Source organism: Babylonia areolata, chromosome 26, assembly GCF_041734735.1.
Source record: "Babylonia areolata isolate BAREFJ2019XMU chromosome 26, ASM4173473v1, whole genome shotgun sequence".
In the NCBI taxonomy this organism is placed as follows: Eukaryota; Metazoa; Mollusca; class Gastropoda; order Neogastropoda; family Buccinidae; genus Babylonia; species Babylonia areolata.
This window is the reverse complement of record NC_134901.1, coordinates 43079480-43104749: the sequence shown is the minus strand read 5'-3', so window position 1 is coordinate 43104749 and position 25270 is coordinate 43079480. Positions and strand designations below refer to the sequence as shown.

The 25270-nt window shown below is 42.5% G+C and overlaps 1 protein-coding gene across 3 annotated transcripts; it reads left to right on the top strand.

The window, feature by feature from the left end:
- Positions 1-128: 128 nt before the first annotated feature.
- LOC143300679 (kelch-like protein 26) lies at positions 129-24828 on the top strand. 3 transcript variants are annotated; one of them, XR_013057680.1, is made up of 9 exons: positions 146-199; positions 8904-9203; positions 10655-10972; positions 16690-17268; positions 18092-18269; positions 20133-20347; positions 21382-21573; positions 23288-23452; positions 24039-24828. XR_013057680.1 is itself a non-coding variant. In XM_076614524.1 (8 exons), exons 2-8 carry the CDS (start codon positions 8955-8957, stop codon positions 23396-23398), a joined length of 1842 nt encoding a protein of 613 aa, XP_076470639.1. In that variant the 5' UTR covers positions 129-199; positions 8936-8954; the 3' UTR covers positions 23399-24828. The 3 variants fall into 3 exon arrangements, 2 of the variants coding, with proteins under 2 accessions (XP_076470639.1, XP_076470637.1); XM_076614524.1 differs by having other exon boundaries at positions 129-199; positions 8936-9203; positions 23288-24828; XM_076614522.1 differs by having other exon boundaries at positions 23288-24828.
- The last annotated feature ends 442 nt before the right edge of the window (positions 24829-25270 follow it).

Genomic DNA, 25270 nt, shown 5'->3' with positions numbered 1-25270 from the left:
TAACGCAGTTGTTTTCATGTTTTGTTTTTTGGTTCAAAAAGAGATTGATATTCAGTGTATAGGGTCTGTGCATTATTCAATTACAATGACTATTTATCGTAAACAAAAACGCTGACTTTGTATGTCGCTGCACCACCATTGCAGCTGTCGTCTGATGTCCAACCAAAACAAGTGCGAGTTCATGTACATTACAAACCTGGTAATTTCTTATTTCTGTTATCTCTGGATCGAAATGCAAACACGGGGGATGTTTGTTTATCGATATGTTATGGAATTATGTTTTATGCTTTTGTAAAAGTCTTTTAGAATGTTTTTTTTTTAACCGTGCATACATCGCATGTTGATCACGTAATAATAAGAGCGGATCACAAACTGACTTTTTACAAGGAGCTTTGTGTGAAGTGTTAGACTAAGTGTAGTCTTTACTGTTTGTTTTGCATCGTAGCTTGTTAGCGTCGTAGTCTTGATGAAGTGATGTGCATTATGTTTCGCAACTTACTCAGACAAATATTCACTGGCTGACATAGTCGTAATGTCCCATTATAGTATCCTGCCTGTGGAAACAACTCGTGCGTTTTGCAATGCACTAATAATGCAGACATGTGAGAAATGAAAATTGGCGTATATTGCCCACCCTTCATATGAAGTGTTAGACTTCAAAAGTGCGTGAAATGTGGTGCATGATAAATAACGAACGGACATCTAATGTTACTCGCCATGTTGTGTGTTTACATTTGGCATGGTAAGGAGTGCTGGAGCCTCTCTCCATTGGCAAAGACAGAATGAGCACACCGTACCCATTGCAGACAAATCAGTTTCATTGCAAGATAGATCGGCAGTGGAATCACTATCAAAACTGGTATAAAATAACCAAATATATAAGAGTTGAAAAACACAGAAAAGGGACCACTATTCGTGGTGATGTTGTTTCAACTATCCTCAGAAATAGCTGTTAGAAAATGTCCCAGAATATAAATTTGCCCATGAAAGACATTACTGCGAGAGTAGTCTCAGGTTGTCAAAGAGGATTTAAGTCCCATCTTGCCCAGTTTAGACTTGTCTTTAATTTTGTTTGTAAACATTTAAACATGGCTTCTTTTTTTTTTTTAATGTTTACATTATTTTTTTTAATTTACATTCTTCACAGTCACAGATAGCTTCTTAGTCCTTGTGGGTTTTTTTTCTCTCATTGATTACAAAAAGACAAAAATAATTAAAGGTGACTAGAGTTAAGATGTTGATGACTTGTTAATACTATAATAAACATTTTTCTCATTCTCATTTTCTACTTCCTCCAGTTCTACCAAGTTGTAACATGCAACATAAAGTTAAGGATCGAATATTTATAATTTGTTCCAGTTTGTTTCTGTATTCCCTAGTCTCTGTCTATTCATTTTCTTGTTGTCTGTCTCTAGCATTTTTCTTTGTCTTGTCTTTCTCTGACTCTGTGTCTGACACAGCACACTTTTGCATACATGCATGCTTGTCCACACAATTTACCACAGATATTTGGTTGGTATTACAACACTGACTGACTAGGACTCAAATTACAGAAGAAAATGTGTATGACACAATGTTTGTAGATTTTAATTTTTTGTTATTGAGAGCCAGTGCTTGGGTTGATTTTAGAGTTAGAGCACTCTATAAAAAAAAAAAAGTATAATACCCAGTCAGACTCACAGTAAGTAAACACATTTTCAGGATAGTGTTTGACACAACTTTTCAGAGGAGTCAGATAATTAAAAATAGAATAGGTGAATAACCAGCCAACTGCTGAATACTGAATAGTTAATTGGAATTATAAGATCCAAAGTCATGATAGATTCACGGATTCTGCTATTTCTAGTATTATCCAAAAACTTGAGCATGTCTGCTTAATGACATTCATTTGTTCATTTATGTTGATGGAACAGTCCAGTGATGGTTTTTGATAACTGTTTATTCTTATTTCTGTCCTGGATGTAAAACATCATATTTCTATTATTATCCATGTACCTAAATACTGTTATGATTGTAATATAGACATGACAGGGATATTTTCATTTTTATGTTGTTGATCGAGAACCAAGTTAGTTCTTGAATGAGAAAGGGACTCTAGTTTTGTGACTGCATTTCAAGATTGGTACAGTATTAATTATTGTACAATTTCTGATATTGAGTAACAAATTTACAAAGGGTAGAAACCTACTTTTTTATCGCCTGGTGATTTGTCAACAGGGGTGATTTGACATCATCACATGATTCACAGCCATATCTAACATATTGTCAGTGTGGGTGATCATCATGATCATCTTTTGATATCATATATGACAGAAGCCACAAAAATTGTGAAATCTCTATAGCTCTTTAGTTATTTCAGTCAAGCCAATACATTCTGGATCAATATTGGAAAAGCTATATCATAAAATTATATTAATATTAATCACAGAAATGATATTTTTATTTAAAAGAAAAAGAAATTTATGAATTCATTAAATCAGTTTTTTTGGCTTGTGTGTAAATAGTGCGAGTATGTAATGAATGAGTTAGATAACCCTGTATAGTGACAAAACTGTATGGTATCGTATGTGACAGCTACTTCTTTCCCATAGAAATTAATTTCATTGACAACAAAACACAAAATAAATAGCCAGTTGGCTCGACCCAATAAGCACCATTGCCTAAATCAACCTTTTGATGAACCAGTTCTTGAGGTAAGGATATGGACCGATTCAGTCATTTACCAGAACATATTGAAAGGAGGTGAGGCTGATAAATTTTGTTTGCAGAATGCTTTGTTCAAAGGCTTCATAACTTAAAGCATAATCATGATAATGTTCACAAAACATTGTCACCAAGGACACTGTCAGAGTTACCATGCACAAGCATTGTGACTACTTTTGGCTTTCCAGGCCTACAATCTGAAAAGTAAACAAACGTAAAAAGATTTTTAAAAAGGAATGGGAACTGAGATGTAGTCATTTAATTCTCACATTCTTGGTGTTTCATTGTAGAAAGCCTATTATCTTGCTTGTCTTTGCTATGATGTTATTAAGCAAATGAAACTTGGGTGCGGTATTGTGCCAGGTCATTGAGCTATGTAGTGCACAGTAATTGGTTATGGAATATGTAGGTATGTGAGCCATTTTCATTACTCGTGTGTATGTGTGTGTATGCATATTAGAACATTACATTTACAGTATGGATGGGACCTTGCACAACTCCTCTTCCTACATCTCAATCTCCTTCAAGTCAACCTACGAGGTGTCATAATCCTGCAAGACAGCAGTCATTCAAAGAGTTATGCAGTGGCAGAGAATCAGAATGCCAGGCCATTTATTTTGTTACTATGTTCCTATAGACGAAGGACAGGTATAGGCCATGCACCGAACCTTGAGGTGTTCCTGCTCTCATTGGAGTGTAGCCTGTTCTGTCCCCATCACCTGCCTCAGTCATCCTTGCGTTCTTGAAGTGGCTGGTAATGGAGGCATTTGTGGAGTTTCTTACACCACAGTCATTGAGCTTAGCCACATATACCATCAGCAAGGAGTGGTTTACCTTGTCAAAGGTTTCATTGAAGCCCCCCACCATCACCTGTACTTCAGTGTCCTCCCCGAGCTTGTCCCTATCCCACCCATCTCCCTCATTGATTCCCTCCTAATACTTCCTTTGACAAAGAGATACGTACAAATAAATCTAGCATGCAAAAATAAATGAGTTAAATAGAAAACAAATAAGCAAATAAATGAATGAATATGATAAATGAGTAGGAATGTTGGTAGGTAAAATTTACGAGAATAAACAAGAGAATATTCAGGGAATTGATAAAGAATAAAAACACTCAGTTCTGTTGTACTGAAAATCTGAACTAGCTGACAGACTAGTATGAATTTAAATGATATGTGTGAGACCGAATCTTACAGGGTTTGCGGGACCATGCTTTGTCTTTTAAAAGAAATGAAAGTAAAAAAATTTGTCTTCAGTTATTTTGATAACTGCATATTTGCTATGCATCATTCATTGTATGCCTCTGTCCATATCTATGCATGTTAACTGTAAGGCAGAAGGGCAGACTTCATCTTGGTGATAAAAGTTTTGAAACTTGTCATTTTTCCTTTTGCTTTCTTGTGGAAATTAATGATGAACCAACATCAAAAGTGAAATTTGATGTGCATATTTTATATATTTATGTACATTTATTTATTTTGTTTTGGTTTTTGTATTTCATTTTGTGTAAAAATGTCTGATTAATTACTGTCTTTGCAATTAAGTTTTTTTGGACTGTTTTATTTTTGCTTTGCCTATTATATATAACACATTCAGAATGTTATCTGTTGTTTCAATAAAAAGTAAAATGAAGAATCAGTCAGTTTCTGCACCTGAAAGCTTGAACGAAAGGACACAGGAAGTGTTCAACAGTTGAACAATGCACAAGTTTACTATCATTGGAACTAGTGAGTGCTGAGTCATCCAGTCATGTCAACCTAGACTTAACAATGATGTAGATACTGTGACTGGGGTAGCATTGTAGTGCTAAGTTTGAGTTTCCCAAGGAGGTGTCAGTGTGTTGGGACAAATTGCTACAGCACATGTGCTAGGCAGATGCCTGACCAAGGGCATAACCTGACATGCTTGTCAGGCTTTGAGTGCACAGGTATACACATTTGTGTACCGATCACAGTAGATTAGTTCTACAGAATTTTGCCAGAGGACAACAATCTTATTGCCCTGGGTTATTTTTCAGTGCGCCAAGGGCATATAGACCTTGGTTTATCATCTAATCTGAATGATTAGACGCTCAGTTTAATTTTCCAGTCAAACTTTGAAAAAATGGCGAGACCAGGATTTGAACCCTGACACATACAGACACTTATTGGCATATATTCTGCCACCTTCCTTCTTAGATGTTACAACTAATGCCATTAATGTCTACCATACGCTGTATTTGTTCAGCTCTGTTCAAGATGTATTTATAGTCACCAGCAGATCAGGCACATGCTGATTGAAATGAAATCAGTAAAGTAGGTCAAACTTACCCTTCATTGAGTCAACACAGGCACAGTTTAGAGTACAACTCCCCCTCCCCCTGTTATAACCACAGTGTTCATTGTATTGCACAAACAATAACAGTTCCATTTCTTTCTCAATCAGACAATCAGCTTTTGAGGATTGAGAATAGAAGGCAGATGACATCTCACACAGAAGGTGTGTGGCCAAAGAGGAATGACACTGGGGACGACAGAGACAGCAGAACAAAAATAGAACAACAAAATATGCTCACGTGTAAGATCACATGGCTGTGTTGCATGAATGCAACTTTTTAAAAACAAATCAAAACAACTTTTTTTAAATTTTTTTAATCGATTATTTTTTTTCTACAACAGAAATATGATCCAGTCTGCAGAGGTTTTATTTTGAAACACTTAAACGTAGCCAGTCCACAAATAGAAGACAGAATATATGTTTAGTTTTTTTTTGTTTTTGTTTTTGTTTTGTTTTAATGCAGGGAGATATATATAGATGATAGATCTATTTTTAGTGTGGGAAACATGCATGTGGATGGATATGACCACCTGTACATACATCCTCCACCCATCAGCCTTTTGCTTCTGTCTGTCACTCTGTCTGCTGTCGGAAAAAGTTTCATGTATCGGCTTTGGCCCAGTTAGGGTAATAATGAAGACTAAATATTCATAGACTTAGTATTACTGTTAACAAGATTTTTGTTCGGAAGTTGATACTTGGTCATTTGTTCATTTATGCTTCTTTCTTTTTTTTTTCAGTTACTCAATCACTTGTCATTGTTGTCTTTCCATGAAGTCGTGAGTTAACTAGATTATAGCGGATGCTGTTCAGTAACACAAGGGTGTTTGCAGAACAGTGCAGAGTGATAGCTGTGGCAAGAGAGAGTTCACTGTGGGGACTGGATGAACCAGACTCAATCAGAATGACAACTGCTAAAGAAGGAAGTCTTACTCACAAAGCTCAGTCAAACACCCACATAGTCTGAACTCTTTTTCTCTCTGCTGTGTTTTGTTTGCTTTCTGGCAGACACATTTCAGTGCACTGTTCCCTGAGGGGAGGTTGCAGTGAACAGTATTGATTTTGTTGTCATGAGCTTATCTTGTCTGAGACAGGGTGGGTATCCATTGAAATGTTTAGCTCTTTGGTGGAAGGGGAAAGAGAGAAAGTGGCGGTGTGGGCAGTGTATGGAGTGAGGGCTGGCAGCATGGCTGACACGTGAGGTGTGGGTGTGGGAAGCCAGTGAAGGGTTTACAGTGTTCTATTTCTGGACACAGAAAATGTCACTCTGTTATCTCACTCCCACCCCGCACTGCACGTGGCAGCTGTTTTCGTAAAGGGGTACCGGTGGGTGTTGTGTGTGTGCGTACACCACGTGTACGCTACGTGGTTGTTGATGCAGTCTCAACTGAATTCATTGAGAGCGAGAGTCTTCCCCCTCAACCTCCCATCCCACCCCCATACTCCAGCCTTCCCAGATTGTTTTCACTGTTTTGTAACCTGTTGTGAAGACTACGGCGAAATGTTTTCTGCCATTCGTGAAAGCCAAGGAGCAGGAGGGACTGGGTGCTGAGGAGGATTTTTTAACTATCCATAGGAAATGTGTGTGTGAAGTCAGTGAATGTGTGACCGTGACTGTGCTGGAAAGATGGAGAGTAAGGACCAGGGACCTTTCACACGTCAGAAGCTGGTGCCAGTCCACAGGTGTGTCTGTCACAGGGGTGTCACAGTGATGTCAGCCACCTTACTCTGTGGGCAGTGAGGCTTGTTAACCTGGAGCTCTCTGTATATCTCTGTCTGTCACAGTGATGTCAGCCACCTTACTCTCTGGCCAGTGAAGCTTGTCAACCTGAAGCTGTCTCTATATCTCTGTCTGTCACAGTGATGTCAGCCACCTTACTCTGTGGGCAGTGAGGTTTGTCAACCTGAAGCTGTCTCTATATCTCTGTCACAGTGATGTCAACCACCTTACTCTGTGGGCAGTGAGGTTTGTCAACCTGAAGCTCTGTCTATATCTCTGTCAAAGTGATGTCAGCCACCTTACTCTGTGGACAGTAAGGTTTGTCAACCTACAGCTCTCTCTGTATCTCTCTCTGTCACAGTGATGTCAGCCACCTTACTCTGTGGGCAGTGAGGTTTGTCAACCTACAGCTCTCTGTATCTCTGTCACAGTGATGTCAGCCACCTTACTCTGTGGACAGTCAGGTTTGTCAACCTACAGCTCTCTCTATATCTCTCTCTGTCACAGTGATGTCAGCCACCTTACTCTGTGGGCAGTGAGGTTTGTCAACCTACAGCTCTCTCTCATTTTCTGTATATATTATTTTATATATATGTATCTCTCTGTGTCTCTAACTTGTTTATATCTACAAAGAATATAAATGATGATGTGTGTATGTAACATTGAATACATTTCTGCCATTATGTCTATTTACACCCCATTACTAGGGGCCATGGCCCTATGAATAAATAAATGAGTGTTTCTTGTCTTAGTGAGATTACATACACTTGGTTTATTATTTCATCTCATTGTGAAAGACTAGCACCCAAACCATTAGGCAAGGTCTACTGGAAGGGGGAGCAAAAATTCCAGTCCATGTTTGGGACTCGAACCCGTGGCAAGTTGCTTCATAGTGGGAACATTACTACTAGACCACCTCTCCAGTAATGACTGCAGAAGTAGACATGCTGGCTGTACTGTTGTTGTTTATTTAGGGTGCCAGTAATGGAATAGGTTTTACTTGAACAGTCCTGACCATGGCAGTGAAGTTATTTTTTGTTTTCCTGAAGTTATACCCACTTCTACAACCTGCATGTACTTTTGGCAGGCTGACCGTTGTTCCGCCAACAGTTGTGAAGTCTTCACTGTTGTGAATTCTACAAGCTGACGATGCTTACAGTATTAGGGACTGAGCAGTGTGTCAGCAACACTGCCAACAATTTATCATTGTTATCATGTGAATTGTACAAACTCCTGCTTCATAATCGTTTTGTTTCTCTTATTTTCTGTTTATTATGCAGTCTTGATCACTGGGCAGAGCACGACAAGGGTCATATGACCTTCATTGTGTTGTGTTTACTATGAACGGATTTTCTTGTTGGGATGTGGAAGCATGGTTGGACATTGTGGGTTTTTTTCCGAGGAGCTAGTGCACTTGTTACCTTTTTTCAGTAAACGTGTGTCTTGTTTTTGTGTTGTGCAGACTGAGCAGTGTGTAAGCAGCACTACCATGCGTGGAGAAGTTTGTCATTGTTTTCATGCAAGTCCTGCAGCTTGCTGTGTTGTGAGAGTGGAGATGTTTGTCATTGTTTTCATGCAAGTCCTGCAGCTTGCTGTGTTGTGAGAGTGGAGATGTTTGTTATTGTTTTCATTTAAGTCCTGCAGCCCACTGCTTGCTGTGTTGTGAGAGTGGAGATGTTTGTCATTGTTTTCATTCAAGTCCTGCAGCCCACAGCTTGCTGTGTTGTGAGAGTGGAGACGTTTGTCATTGTTTTCATTCAAGTCCTGCAGCCCACAGCTTGCTGTGTTGTGAGAGTGGAGACATTTGTCATTGTTTTCATGCAAGTCCTGCAGCCCACAGCTTGCTGTGTTGTGAGAGTGGAGGCGTTTGTCATTGTTTTCATGCAAGTCCTGCAGCCCACTGCTTGCTGTGTTGTGAGAGTGAGACTCTGTGTTGTGAGAGTGGAGACGTTTGTCATTGTTTTCATGCAAGTCCTGCAGCCCACTGCTTGCTGTGTTGTGAGAGTGGAGACGTTTGTCATTGTTTTCATGCAAGTCCTGCAGCCCACTGCTTGCTGTGTTGTGAGAGTGGAGACGTTTGTCATTGTTTTCATGCAAGTCCTGCAGCCCACTGCTTGCTGTGTTGTGAGAGTGGAGACGTTTGTCATTGTTTTCATGCAAGTCCTGCAGCCCACTGCTTGCTGTGCTGCGCAGACTGCCCAGCGTGCCAGCCATGGCGGTGAAGTTCACAGGCACCACGCCCAAGTCCCAGGTGCAGGATGCCAGCTACATGTGCATCTGCTCTGACGGGAAGAGCGTGGCCCTCAACCCCTCACGCCTGGCCCTCTTCTCTGGCTACTTCTCCTCCCTGCTGCACAGCGACATGAAGGAGACCCGCACCAAGACCATCAGCCTCAAGCTGATCCACTCTGACGTGCTGCAGCTGGTGCTGTCCCTGCTGGCCAAAGCCCAGAAACACCAGGTGGGGCTGCAGTCACCACTGGGCAGGGGTCCTGCAGTCACCTTAGGGTTCCTACAGTCACTTTGGGGCAGGGTTTCATCAATTTCAGAGGCTGGAAAAGTCTGGTAAATTATGTATTTTGCCCTTCAGGGTCTCAATCAATCGTTTAATCAGATCACTTTAGTGTCGTCATAAAAAACAAGGAAATAGCGATGGGTGCAATAGCCGAGTGGTTTAAGCGTTGGACTTTCAATCTGAGGGTCCAGGGTTCAAATAACGGTAACGGCGCCTGGTGGGTAAAGGGTGGAGAATTTTTCCGATCTCCCAGGTCAACATATGTGCAGACCTGCTAGTGCCTGAACCCCCTTTGTGTGTATACGCACACAGAAGATCAAATACGCACATTAAAGACCATGTAACCCATGTCGGTGTTCGGTGGGTTATGGTGACACGAAAATACCCAGCATGCATGAACCACGACAGAGTCATCGGCAAGTCGATGTTGGTCATGTAACGGAAAGAAGAAGAGAAGAAATGGGCTTGTTGGTGACAGGATAGCACGACAGCATTTTACATGAACATCATTGTAAAAATGCAGCCATATTCAAAGGGTACAAAGGGACATAGTAATTTTTTTAGTATATTTGAAATCAATCAAAAAAATAACAGGTCTTTCTCTCTGACATAAACTCTCCAACCTCATTCTCCACTACCTGCAATCACCCTTCCCTCTTTCTCGTCTTTTGATCACCCAACCCAGAGGGCCCATTTGGGGTCCAGAAGTCTTTTCATGTATGGTGGTAGTGTATGTCTACAGTGTGTGTTTGGTGTTTGCGTGGGCAGAGTGTGCAACTTGAGATGTGCATGTTGTGGTATGTGTACAGTATGTGTGTGGTGTGTGCCACTGTGTGGTATGTGTACAGCATGCGTGTGATGTGTGTTTCACTGTGTGGTGACCGTGTAGTATGTTTGTGGGCACAGTGTGCAACCTGCAAAGTGTGTGTGTTGGTGTGGTACGTTTACAGTGTGTTTGATGTCAGTGTGGTATGTGTATAGTGTGTGTGGCGTCAGTATGGTATGTGTACAGTGTGTGGTGTCGGTATGGTATGGTGTACAGTGTGTGTGGTGGTGTGGTATGTGTACAGTGTATGTGTGGTGGTATGGTATTTGTACAGTGTGTGTGTGGTGGTGTGGTATGTGTACAATGTGTGTACGTGTGGTGTTAGTATGATATGTGTACAGTATGTGCGTGGTGGTGTGGTATGTGTACAGTGTGTGTGTGGTGGAGTGGTATGTGTACAGTATGTGTGTGGTGGTGTGGTATGTGTACAGTGTGTGTGGTGGTGTGGTGTATGTGTGGTGGTGTGGTATGTGTACAGTATGTGTGTGGTGGTGTGGTATGTGTACAGTGTGTGGTGTTGGTATGGTGTACACGGCACAGTGCAGAACAGGAGTCATGGGGGACGTTGCAGGAGGACAGCATTGACCAGCTGCAGAAGAAGGGCACCAGCCTGACCACGCTGACCCAGGTCCTGGACGCGGCTGACTACCTGGACATCCCCCTGCTGAAGGAACTGTGCGATCAGTACGTCTGTCGCAGCACCCCCCTCACCACCCTCAACTTTGAGGAGCTGCTGGCCCTCAACCACAAGTACTCCCTCACCCGCCTGGGCCAGGCCATCGTCAACTTCATGTCCGGCCAGGTCACCGACCTGTGTGCTTCCGATAGCTGGCTGGTGCACCTGTCTTCTGGCCTGCTGGAGGACCTGCTGGCTAGTGATAACACCAAGGTACACACACACACACATGCACGCACGCACGCACATGCAAGCATGCTCACACAGGCATTCTCTCTCTCTCTCTCTCTCTCTCTCTATCTCTCTCTCTCTCTCTCTCTCTCTCTCTCTCTCTCTCTCTCACAACCTCGTTTCTCCTCCTTAATCAGTTAATAGAAGATGTGTTTGGTAGTGAAAACACCAAGGTACATGCACGCACGCACACACACTCTCTTTCTGTTGGAAAAACTACCAACTGTAATGTTCCTTAGTATGTTTGTAACTGATCATAACCTAGAATTAGATATATAGAGAGAGATATATATAAATGTATAAATATATATATATATATAGAGAGAGAGAGAGAAACGTGAAAAGTCATTTATTGTCCATATAGCAATACAGCCCTCAGGACAAGGGGGATATCATATTAAGCATATTGTTGCACCTCTTGAATGGTTCTAACATCACACACTCACATACACACGCGCGCGCGCGCGCAAAATACATACTTAATAATACACGCACTCACATGCGTACAGATATATACATGTTGTCATTTTGTTCCATTATCTTTTTTCTCACAAGCATTGCTTCTGCAATGAATCTAGCTAGAGCTTTCAAAGAGTTTTCATTGTCATTCGAAATAATACTCACAACATGATTGTGGCTAGGATTACCAAAGAAAGAATTTATCATACTACAGTTTTTTCGTTTATGGTCGTATGCGGTACAATGAAAAAGAAAGTGAATTTCATCTTCCATTGCACTCGCACACGACGGACACACATTATTCGCATCTTCTTCGCTGGAAAACCAATGTTTGAAGTTTTTTAGTCCACTCACTCTCAGTCTAAACCTGACGAGGCTATCTCTATGCCATTTTATTTGTTACACATGATAAATATTTTTCTGCCTGAAAGACGCTTTTAAAGGAATAAAACCACCTGTACTTATCGTTAGCTTCTAAGTGTGAATGCCAGTTTTGCTTATAGCATGAGATAAGCCTGTCTTTAATTTCACTTATGAAACCTTGCTCATATCCAACCCCTTGACTCAACCAAACTATACCAAACCCATTCTCACTCAGTACTTTATGAATGCTCGATACCCAATTAAACTGACCAGATTCATGTTTTGATAGGAGCATTTCATAGGCCTGTCTACATAGTCGCGACATTGGTAAAGCAGTGAGTTTTAACCAGTATTTGATGCATTTTATATATGTTCTGATATATAGCGGATATCTTCCCGTTTCCCCATAGACTAGTTTATTAGATGTATGCAAAGGAACACAAAGAAATCTTTTTATTGCAAAAGTATGCACTTTTTCAATCTGCTTACAATCTTCGTGTAACCCCCATATTTCAGCTGCATAAGTTAAGAGTGGTTCTATCTGTGTATCAAACATTTTCCAAAACAGATTTATGTCCATAGTCTTAAGTTTTTTAAGAGATTTCTGTATTTCCATGACCCCCCTTTTCCCTTTTCTATAAACTTCTGACAAAGCTATACTAATACTTAATTTTGTTGTGAAAACCATTCCCAAATACTTATACGAATTTGTAACCTTTAGTTCTTCATTTCCGTAAAACCATCTTTCTCTAATTGCTAAATGACCCCCTTTTCTAAATACCATGACATTCGTTTTTTCAAGATTAACAATCAGTTGCAATCGGTCAGCTTCTCGTCTAAGACTATCTAGTTGATTCTGGAGACCAATAACCGTATCAGATAGCAATATTACATCATCAGCGAATAGTAACTGAAATATTTCAACTGCACCGGGAATTAATTGTATACCATGTTTACCAGTTCGGGATAATTCAACGGCTAACTCATTGATGAAGAAGGAAAATAGCAGGGGGCTAAGCATGCAGCCCTGCTTTACTCCTCTGGGACAATTGAAATAATCACTGTAACAACATTTATCACGCACACAAGATAACACACTGTCATAAATACTTCTCAAAGCCCTATACATTTTGCCATTCACCCCATACTTCCTCAAAACCGCCCACAAAGCATTCCTATTCACAGAGTCGAAAGCCTTTCTAAAATCAACAAAGGCTACATAAAGTTTAGAGTTCTTTTGCAAAAAGTTTTGTACAATGGCATAAAGAGTAAATATGCTCTGAATCCCGCTTGTTCCTCAATGAGTTTATTTTCTTCTTTTGCCCACAATGTAAGCCTTTTGTTTAAGATGTGTGTATATAATTTACTAACAACACTTGTTAATGTTATGCCACGGTAGTTGTTTGGCTCGTTGGCATCTCCTTTCTTATAGATTGGAACAATAATTGATTTTGACCATTCTTTTGGAAAGATACCAGTATCAAACAGCTTATTGAAATAGGCAACAAGAAAGTCAATGACAGTTGTATCTGCATGTTTCAACATTTCAGCGTATCTCATCAGGACCCGCACTCTTTCCAGACTTAAGGTTACCAATGCTGGCAAGAACCTCCTGTCTGGAAATAGCTCCGTTAAATAGTTCATCAGATATATCTGGTGATTCCTCTTCATCATTGACAATATTTTGGTCTGGTTGTGACATATCTAGCTGTTTAAATAAGGTAAAAAAAAAATGATTGTACCATTGTTCAATACTAATGGAGTTGTAAATCAGAGATTTTCTATTCACTGATCTTATAGTTTGCCAAAACAACTTGGGATTATGAATTGACTGTTTTAACTTTGTTAGTTTTGCTTGATCGAATTCATCTTTCTTTCTTTTCAGCATAAGCTTATATTCTCTCCTTTCTTTTGCGTAAGCTATCCTTTTCTCTGGGTCTGCTTTCTTCGTTCTTCTAAATTTCCTTAACAACCCCCTTACTGCTTTCTTCTTTCGAGCATATTCTTCGTCATACCAGTCATTCTTTCTCTTTTTAATTCCTGACGTTCTTATCAAGCAGGCAGCTGCACTGAATAACGATTTGATGAAAAATTCAAGGGAAATATCAACATCTGTATCTAAAGTCACAAAAGCATTATGTAAATTTTCTTTGAATTCGGCTGACTTTTGCTCATTTTGGTAGATATGTAAAAAATCTTCAGACCATACAAAGCGGTCTTCAGTATTATTTTTGGCTGCAAGTGGTCGATCAACATTATGCACAAAATTTTTCCATTTGAATTCAACTGGAAGGTGCCACGAGTCGATGCGATCACCAACATACAAGTCACAACAAAATGCAGAGAACATATCTTTGGACATGATAACATAGTCAATCACACTGGCACCATGTGGCGAAACATAAGTGAAATTCCCACTTGCATCATTCTCACAACAGCCATTCAATATAATACAATTAAACAAAAAGCAGAAATCGAGTAAGGACTTACCAAAATTGTTCACAACACTGTCTTTTGATTTTCTACTGACAGAGTCAAAAATGCCTTCATCATCATAATCATCACAGTCATGCGCATAATTAAACATGTTTTCAGTTGAAGGCTGTTCACTTCCAGTTCTGGCGTTAAGATCTCCCATAATCAGCAAGTTAACATCTTCGCTTTGCAGGAGGTGTACAAGACATTCTTCTAAATTCACAATACCATCTTTAATCAACATATCATTATACAATGGGCCGTTCTCTGGTACAACGTAGCATGCAATCAGAAGAACATCTTGATCACTGTTAAAGACAGATTTTCTAAATTTGACTGCGACTACGTTGCTACAGTTGATATTGACAAAAGAGACAAATTCAGATAATGATTTCCTTATCAAAAGTAAAACGCCACCCGAGTTTCTTCCCAGTCGTGAGAGTTTTTTCGCAGGAGCAGCAAACTTTACATAATTATTAAATATACCATTAAAGTCAAATGATTCATCAACAAAAGTTTCTGTCAGACAGGCAATATCAAATTTCGATACATATTCAATAAAGGACACATCATTCAACTTGTTATACAGATTTTCAACGTTATATACAAGAAAACTCAACTCCCCAAGATGACCCGATCTGTCCTACCGCACACTGGTCCGTGAAGATCGTCTGGGGCGTGCGGCGTTGGTCTGAGTCTTGTTGACAGGTGGGGAAGCCTGACTGGACCAGAACCGGTGTAACCCAGCACTGCTCTGTCCACCTCTCGCCACGCCCCCTCTACCGCCACGCTGAATTCGTGCACCACGTGCACTGTCACTGTCACTGCCCTGGCTGACACATCGAGGGAAAGTCCCGTCCGCTCTTCCGCGTTCCTCCAGTTGACCTTTGCCCTCTGTACCGCTGGCGGCTGGCTGCTTGGGTGTCGTGTTGGTGTCAGCGGCTGGCACTCTGGAACCGCCGCTGGCTTCATCGTCAGTGGTGGCTGCAACCTCGGCGTAAGTCCTGGAGTCGGGTCGTCTGGGTTCCACCGTCAACTTGCCTCTCTTGAAGTAGGCCACCTTGCCCTCCTTTCTGGCCTCAGCTACCACACTGGCCTGCTTCCTGGTCAGATCATTGGCTACAGTCACTCCCTTCTCTTTCAGTTTCTCTCTGTACTGGCGATTTGTGATCACAGCCATTTTGTCCTTCCAACGATTAAACTTTACAATCATTGGTCTGGATCTGCCATCCCTGCTTTCACCCACTCTGTGCGCTCGCGCGATGTCATCGGTGGTCCATTGTTTTGGTCCGTCCACGCTGTTGAGTGCGTCAGTCACCAATCTCGCGCACATGTCGGAAGTTTCATGCTGTTCTGATTGTGACACACCGTACATTCTCAGATTGTCTCTGCGGGAAAAGTCTTCAAGTTTCTCACAATTTTCTTGCAGTGTTTCAATTTCACGTTTCATTTTGTTTACACTTGTGGATAAATTCTCAAATTCAGCTTCGTTTCTGTCACATGCACTGAATAATGTGGCAACATCCTCTTTTGTTTCTTTCAGTGATGAGGTAAGTGCCTGAGTGTCTTTTTCTAGACTGTCACATTTTCTGTCTATTTCATCACATTTTGCTCTGACCAGTCCAACGTCCGTCTTGATGTCACTTAAATCATTCCTCATTGACGATAGACCCGTTTCAATTGAAGCCACGTCCATGGTAAGCCCTGTACCAGATGTACACTCGGGAGGGGGACAGGTGGAAGTGTTATTCCTGTTGCCTGCACTCGTACCCGTTGACATAACTTGTCCGTTGTCTCCAGTGTCTTTTTCCGATTCACATAGCTTGCTATCTGAAGGACCAGGATTTAATTCCACATCACCACAACACAGAAGATGTGCGGCCACAAACACAAAAAGCAAAACTTCCAGTTTGTTCCGTACTGTCACAAGTCTCGTGCGCATTTTCAAAACAGACGTAACGCGCTTGGCCATGAAGTTGTGGTAAGTGGCGAGAAACAGTCCACACCGAACACGAAAACACTCACTGTCTACAGGCATGGTTATCTATAATCACAAAAATTACACCACTGTGATCAGAACACTGTCCTGCATAGCATCACATAAAAATCCACTTTTGGAACGCCTTACTTTAGCAGTAAATTGAACTTGAGGGATAATTTTCCAGGAGCGTTAGAAAAATGCATGCTGTCGACTTGATGAAATCAACTCACCCCCCCATATATATATATATAGAGAGAGAGAGAGAGATAAAAGTTGATAAAGTGGCCATGGCTGGGTGTGTCAGGTCAGTTCAGAGTGATGATGTGAAGGTGTAAGTGTCTGTGTGCTGGGTGTGTCAGGTCAGTAAGTGTCTGTGTGCTGGGTGTGTCAGGTCAGTAAGCGTCAGTGTGCTGGGTGTCAGGTGAACTCAGAATGGGAGCTGGTGCGCCTTGTGGAGCAGTGGCTGCGCTGCGGCCCCACGGAGATCACCTCTGACCCCAAGAAGCATGTGCGGCCAGTGCTGAAGCACATCCGGGTGACGGAGATGGTGTGTGATGGCGAGGAGGACTTCCCCCCAGAGGAGGTGCGACCCGACATCCTGGCCTACATCAGGGAGGAGGTTCGGGTCTACAAGACAGACCCCAAGTCGTACCGCATCACCCACCCGGTGCAGAGCAACATCCGGTGCCCGGTGGACGTGGTGGTGTCACTGGGCACACACGACAGCATTCCCTCCATGTTCTTCTGCCTGCCCGTGTCCTACGCCGCCCTCACGGACGAGCAGTCGCGGGGGGTGGAGTCCGTGCGACAGAAGATACACTTCTCTGAGCTGCGGCACTCGTCCTTCCAGCTGCCGGTGCTGTGCCTGCGGGAGTTCTCTGCCTGCAGCCTGAACAACATCCTCTACATTGCAGGGGGACAGAACTCCTTCTCTGACAGCGGCCAGGACGCCCTGTCCTACACCTTTGAGCTGGACCTCGCCACCCTCAGATGGACTGAGGTGATACACAACAACAGTCATCGTGATCGTCGTCAGTTTGTCATCGTTTTGTCGTCATCGTCGTCATCATTATAATTGTTGTCATGATCACCATCATCACCATCATTTTCACCGTAGTTGTTATCATCATCATCAATTTCATTATAGTTGTTGTCATCATCATCATCAGTATCATCATCAGTGAATTTATATAGTACTAAATCTTTTAAGGAAACGAACCAAAGCGCTTTTCATACTAAACTTTCACATGCATGCATAATTCTGAATCTGAAACAAAGCCATGGAAGAAAAAACCTTATATAACATGTAGATAGAGGACTGAAAAAAGGAACTTTTTTTGGTTGTACAAAGTTTGTTTGGTCATCATCTGATTTTTTAAATGAAAGGAAATGGGATGGACCTACAGTATAATTACTTTCTTCATTGTTTGAGTTGCAGTGTAGCATTCATGCAAGAAAATTACTGGAAATCTGAATGTCTCCAGTATGTATCCAGTGGTCAAAGAAGAAGCCTGGGCATATAATGTGTGGGAAGAGTAGCCATAGGTGGGACTAGGTGTATGGGGTCATTGAGCACTGGGCTGAAAATGTATTCTGGAAAATGTGGATGGAAATTAATGTATACTTGCACACAGGCACACATACACACTTACATAGATGTATAAAAATCATATATTTTCTTTGAAATGTGTACAAATGCAGCCAGATCACACACTGTCCCATCAATTTTGATAATGTTAAAACAGGAAAATTTGATATATGTGTTTCACATATGGACACATACACCTGTACCATTGAAGCGTGACCAAGGTGATGCTGTGCAGGTGTGTCGGATGCAAGAGCCTCGCTGTCTGTTCTACCTGGGGGCACTGAACGGCAACCTGTACGCAGTAGGCGGGGCTAACAACACGGGGGAGCTGTCATCCATGGAGCGCTACGACCCGTACCAGGACAAGTGGGTCTACCAGGCCCCACTGCCCTCCAAAGTCCATGAACATGCAGGTGGGTCAGGGTCTGGGTCAGGGTGCTGCACACAGTGCTTTACAGGATGGGCCATTGAAATGTTGAGGGTGTCGTAGCTGTTAAGGGCTATCAGAGCACCAAATTCACAGTCAGTCTTGAGGGCTCGTCACAGGATCTTTGCTGTGGATCTCCTGTATGTGGGTTGACATGGAGGGGGTTCAGGCACTAGCAGGTCTGCACATCTGTTGACCTGTGAGTTTGGAAAAATATCTGTCGTGTATATATCGTCTAAACACCAGGTGTCATGGTTGGGATTTAACTCATTCTGTACTGCCAGATGACTTCCTTCATTATATTCTTTATACTGGCTGTTTGTTTATGTTAAAAGAAAAATATCTTTAAAAAAGAATGCAATTACAGACAGCTGTGAAATTTTGTGACGATATAAAGAATAGAATGGACTGACATTTGGCAAAGCTTCAAAGCACTCACTTAATTATTGACTGATTTATAATATTTTCAAAAAAGTCTGTGTTTGAGAAATTTTACAAGTGTGGTCTTTTGAAAGCAAAGACACTTCCTAATTGTAGCAATTGAATAGGCAAATGCGATGCACAGTGAATAGCCACTGTAGAATCAGTTTGCATTCGACTTTGAGCCACATTACTTGCCGAAGTTGACGGAGATGCCATCTTGTAGAGCAAGCGAGCGAGAAGGGTGACTGTACGCTCGCATGTATTATACTCAAACAAAGACATTTTCAGCAACAATAAAAGTACAGGTGCGCTTTTGGGTGACTGAAAAACAGAGCTGTGCTGTTTAGTTTCACACAAAACTGTTGACCAATGAACTACATATTTTTAAACTCGCGGTACACTATAGCGTACCGCAGTAACGAAGCGTTGTGTGCATGAGGTTTGCTATAGCATGGAAAGAGTTAAACCCAGGGCTTGAACCACTCACCTGAGTGGTGTACAAGTTGTGCAGATGAATGTTAAAACTGATTGGACCACAAGTAATACAATGTGGATTATGAGGTGACCCAGTCATAACTGAGAAAAATAGAATAACCATGTTATTGTAGTCCAAATATGATAGAAATAATAATAATACTAATAATATTGATAATGATAATAATTATAATTTCAATTTTATGGCACCTTTCCTTCTAAAACATGCACAGTTGCACTGTACAATATAATTATAAAAATATATAAATCAACATGTGAAACATGCATTTAAACATGAAATGAAAACTTATACACATAGCCCTGTGCTCAAACTCTAATTTACGTTCACACACACACAAAAAGATCACTCATTATACAACACTTATTGAACATATCAGAAACAGAAAGATAGGAATAAATAGTTGGAAAACAATTACAGGCAGAAAGAGGTTCAGAGAAGAAGAAAAAAAGGATATTGAAACATAAAAAACCCCAAAATCCCTCACCCCCATGTCCAACTCTTCTGCCACTCTCCACCTCCCATATATAGGAGTGTGTGTGTGTGTGTGTGTTGAAATCAGTGAATGCGTACATGTCCATATCGCCTTATTGCAGTGAAGAGAGAGTGATCCAATAAGAGGAAGAAGCAGAAAATAGCAAAGCTGGATAAAGTGACATTGCCTTCCTAGTCTGATGCACTGTGTGTGTGTGCTTTCTGGCAGAATGGCTGAGTTGCTTGCTGTCCTCTGGCAAAATTGTGTAGGGGAAATCCACTCTGATAGGTACACACACATATATATATATATATGCATGCACTCATGACCAGACTAGCACATTGGGTTATGCTGCTGGTCAGGCATCTGCGTAGCAGATGTGGTTTGGCATATATGGATTTGTCTGAACGCAGTGACGCGTCCTTGAGAAACTGAAACTGTGAGTGAAAACTTTGCAGGTTGTGTGCACAACGGGTGCCTGTACATCTCTGGGGGTCACACGGGTCAAGGTCACACAAACCGGGTGTACTGTTTCCGGCCCAAGGTGGGTCAGTGGACAGTGTGTGCGGCGCTGCACACGGCACGGTCCTACCACACCATGACTGCCTTCAGGGAGCACCTGTATGTCATTGGGGGCTGTCACACCACTGCTGGACAGGTCCTTAATCTGCAGGTCTGTGTGTGTGTGGGGGGGTGGGAGGGGGGGGGAGGTGATGGGGGTTCATTGGGGGCTGTCACACCACTGGACAGGTCCTTAATCTGCAGGTCTGTGTGTGTGTGAGGGGCGGGGGGGGGGGGGGGGGTTCATTGGGGGCTGTCACACCACTGGACAGGTCCTTAATCTGCAGGTGTGTGTGGGGGTGGGAGGGGGTGCGGGGGGAGGGGGGTGCAGGGGGGGTGTGATGGGGGTTCATTGGGGGCTGTCACACCACTGGACAGGTCCTTAATCTGCAGGTGTGTGTGGGGGGTGGGGGGAGTGAGTAAGGAGGGGGGCTGGGACGTATATGTGTGTGTGTGTGTGTGTGTTGGTATGGGTGTGTGTGGTGTCTGTGTGTGATCGGGGGCTGTCACACCACTGCTGGCAAAGTCCTCAATCTGCAAGGTCTGTGGGTGCCTTTGTATGCTTTTGTCTGTATGTCTCATGACAAACATTAATTTTTCTTACTACACAATTGGTTGTTTTCAGAATCAGAATCAGAAAAAAAATTATCTCAGTAAGATTTTTTCCTCTATAGGTTGTCCTTACAAGAAGTCCAGGGTTCCAACAAATCACGGAAGTCTGGAAAAATATGGCAAAAATGAGAGAACCGTTTCCAGGGCTTGAAAAGTCTGGGGAAAATGATTATGTTTTGCCTGTCATAGTGTGGAAAAGTCTCACAACTTTTACTGACCAGTACTGTCAGCAAAGAGCTTAATGCATTTAGAAAACAAACAGTTGTAAAAAACAAGGTGATGAAAATTTATCATACTGGAATATCTGCTGATGTCTTTCATCCACAGTTAAGCAAACTAATTTTTGAGTCAGTTTGGCTTTGCGTTTGGTGTAAAAAAAAAAAGCTCAGTCTGGTCTTGAAAAGGCCTGGTACAGTAAGTGTTGAAATCAGTTCTGAAATCTTCACAGAACTCTCTAAATACATTTGAAAGTGAAGTGTATGTCAGTATGTCAGTCTGGGAGTGTTGTTGAGAGAAGTGTGTTGCTGGTTCTAGACATGTGAGAGCTACAGCATTGTGGCGGACCAGTGGACCTTGCTGGACACACGGTTCCCATCGGACTTCTCGGCATCACTGACCTCCTTCCCCGCCACAGACACAATCCTGTGTTTCGGGGGATACAGCTTCTTGAAGCGACACTTCGACACCTTCGCCTGTATCTTCTATGTGGACAAGGGGGAGTGGCAGGTCAGTTACTTTACCCCCTCCCTCTGTCTCCAGTGGTACAGAAGATACAGGTCACTGTTTAGTGCTGTCAGTTGTTTTTGTCTGTCACTAAGCCCTGCGTGTCAGGACGTATTGTCAGTAAAATTTGCTTCAGTCTGTGTAGGACTGGCTCCATGAAAATATCAGACTGTGCAGTTAGTGACCATATTTTATGGATGAGAACCTATAACTCACTGAGACTGCCAGTTAGCTCCCCTGATTTTCCCCACAGATGACCCATTTGTATGGGTAAGAAATAAAATTGCCAAAAAACAAATGTTAGAATTTATTAACTGAAAACTTCAAAACTGATCAGTAACATAATGAGTTAATTTGGGACAAAATATAAAACTCACTCTTCTTATGCTATCATACAGTGAGATGATGAAACTACTCTTATTTTTTGTTCGAAATTTCCTCACACTGATGACTTACAAACAAATCCAGGAAAGCACAAAGAGTTTGATACAGATTGAATTCAGAATGTTATACAATCACAATAGGGCCACTTTGTCTGATTCTGTTGTCTGCCTCGTGACTGAGAGGAAACGGGGTCAGACGCCATTGTTGACATGCACTGTTCACGTGAACCAGTCACCAAGAAAATAATTCTCCTGCTCGCGAGCACAGCAACACACTGCATTTATTGGTTGCAGTAGAAAGGTCAGTTAAGATAGTCAGCTTATTACGTTATTATGCAAATTAGGTGCCACTCCAAAAATTCAAAACTATCAGGGTCCTTCATCTGAAACAGTTGTAAACAGTAGGCGCTGATCAGGGCCCTTCATCCAGAGTTAGTTAAGGAGATACTGTTTTTTCGCCCTCAGCTTCAACCTATGTGCATTATAACAAGGTGCACCCATTGTCATTAGGTTGCGCTACAGGTCAGGCTTCTACTTAACAAATGTGGTATCGCGTTTGAAGATTTGCCCAAACCCAGTAACACCGTCTTGAATAACAGAACTGAACTCAGTTGCACCTAATGTATTATTCTGATCAGTAGAAACACCTTTGTCAATCACAGTTGTGTCGGCATCGACCTCCAGACTTGGAACTGTGACATTCATGATGGTGAAAACTTATCAAACCTTCCCGTGAATCACAGCAAAAACAACTGACAAACAGCTTACATTCACTCAAACAGCACACTTAGGGGAGCAGGGGCAGGACTCGCTGAAGAAGGTGGGAACAAAGGAATGGATGTGTACAGAACTCTGACGACAGCATTAGGTCCTCAATATCAACTTCAGCTGAATGTGCAGACATGGCCCATCAACGCCAAACTTCTTGATGTTCATTTTGTTGAGCACCTTATGATGGCCTTGTTTATCATTAAATTCAGAATTTAGAAAATATTGAGAGTGTGTCTTGGAATCTCGAGTGCTTTGTAATCAGTAAACAAGGTTAAGTCAGATGTTGTCTCTCCCTTCCGTTTGTTCTGTGACATAGAGTTAACACACACACACACACACACACACAGAGACGTATGTGTGTCAACATACTGTTGACAAACCCGCATGCTTGTAGCACAACAGAATATATCCTCCTTTTATTTTCCCCGCACACTCTGTGTGTGTGTTTGTATGTTTGAGCGAGTGTGTGTGTGTGTGTTTGCTGTGTGTGCGTGCATGTGTGAGTGTCTGTGCATGTGTGTGTGTGTGTGTGGCTAAAGAAAGCCTTGTGGTGTGTGTGACAGGTGGTGCCCATCCACTTCGCCGACGCCCGCATGAAGGAGGTGGTGATGACCCAGGTCAAGATCCGGGAGAAGACGTTCATGCACTACTTTCACTCCTCTGACGCTTTGTAGACCACCCCTCCTCCCTCCCTCAGTCCCTCCTACAGGTCATTGTCACTGGGGCAGGTGGGCCACCTTTCGCCTATGCATGTTTTGCCTTTGTAAGTTCTGCCAAGGAACTGTTAAAGTATGTTCATTTCACCTATGTCTTGTGATCCAGACTACAGTACTTTAAACACCCAAATCAGAAATGCATTTTGATTGAATTTATTTTTAGTATGTGCATTCAAATTGTGTGTTGCATGTGAGTATGCATTCAGCATTTTGCCCATTTACAAAGGCATACTCAATCTTTTTCAGGCATTCATTTTGTCTGTGAATGGCTGTTCCTGGTGCTCTTTGTGTTCACCAACAGCTTCAGAGTTCACAAGACTGATAGCAGATTTAGTTTCAGTTTCAGTCATCTTATCATTGACGTGTATGATATATATTTATTGTATGTTTGGTTGTACAATCAATGATCTTCTCATTGGTATACAATCTATGAGTAAATTCAAGTTCAGTGAATAAAAATGCATTATGTAGGAACAAAAATGCATGGCCTCATTCCGTTCCAGAAGTTTAAGTTGAAATATGAAGTTGAATTGTGAGTACGACTTCAGTAGTTGGCAAAACCAACATTGGTGCGTAGGTGAAACAAATGAGTGTGTAGGTGAAAGGCTGGATGGCAGAAAGGGAAGGGACCTGTGTTGGAGAAGGAAACACAGGCAGAATGTGTGGAGATGAAAGGTGGCAGCCACTGGGCCATGTTCTCAGCCGTGGTGTGGGTCACCCACCCCTGCCTCCCTCCCCTGCAGCAGCTGCCAGTCACTGTGCGCCATTCAGGGCTGTGCTGCCATGTGGGATGCAGCTCTGTGCAGTCAGCAGTGATGATGTCACTCTGTCCACTCCCACTGTGCGGTCAGCGGTGATGACATCACTCTGTCCATTCCCACTGTGCGGTGAGCAGTGATGACGGCCCTCTGTCCACTACAACAGTGCGATCAGCAGTGATGATGTCACTCTGTCCATTCCCACAATGCACTGTGCGGTCAGCAGTGATGACATCATGTCCACTCCCACTGTGCGATCAGCAGTGATGATGTCACTCTGTCCACTCCCACTGTGCAATCAGCAGTGATGATGTCACACTGTCCATTCCCACTGTGCGGTCAGCAGTGATGACATCACTCTGTCCATTCCCACTGTGCGGTCAGCAGTGATGACATCACTCTGTGCATCCCCACTGTGTGGTCAGCAATGATGTCACTCTGTCCATCCCCACTGTGCGGTCAGCAGTGATGACGTCACTCTGTCCATTCCCACTGTGTGGTCAACAGTGATGACGTCACTCTGTCCATTCCCACTGTGTGGTCAACAGTGATGATGTCACTCTGTCCACTCCCACTGTGTGGTCAACAGTGATGACATCACTCTGTCCATTCCCATTGCGGTCAGCAGTGATGACATCACTTTGTCCATTCCCACTGTGTGGTCAACAGTGATGATGTCACTCTGTCCACTACAACTGTGCGATCAGCAGTGATGATGTCACTGTCCATTCCCACTGTGCGATCAGCAATGACGCCCCTCTGTCCACTCCCACTGTGCGGTCAGCGTTGATGACATCACTCTGTCCATTCCCACCGTGCGGTCAGCAGTGATGACATCACTCTGTCCATTCCCACTGTGCGGCCAACAGTGATGATGTCACTCTGTCCATTCCCACCGTGCGGTCAGCAGTGATGACATCACTGTCCATTCCCACTGTGCAGTCAGCAGTGATGACATCACTCTGTCCATTCCCACTGTGCGGTGAACAGTGATGACATCACTCTGTCCACTCCTACTGTGCGGTCAGCAGTGATGACATCACTGTCCATTCCCACTGTGCGGTCAGCAGTG

Bases quoted from the DNA above. Each gene is read 5' to 3' on its own strand.
- LOC143300679 (XM_076614522.1), top strand. From the start codon at position 155: ATGTCCAACCAAAACAAGTGCGAGTTCATGTACATTACAAACCTG. The intron at 10,973-16,689 runs GTACACACACAC...GCTGGGTGTCAG, and splicing joins TGGCTAGTGATAACACCAAG to GTGAACTCAGAATGGGAGCT. The intron at 20,348-21,381 runs GTCTGTGTGTGT...TGCTGGTTCTAG, and splicing joins GACAGGTCCTTAATCTGCAG to ACATGTGAGAGCTACAGCAT.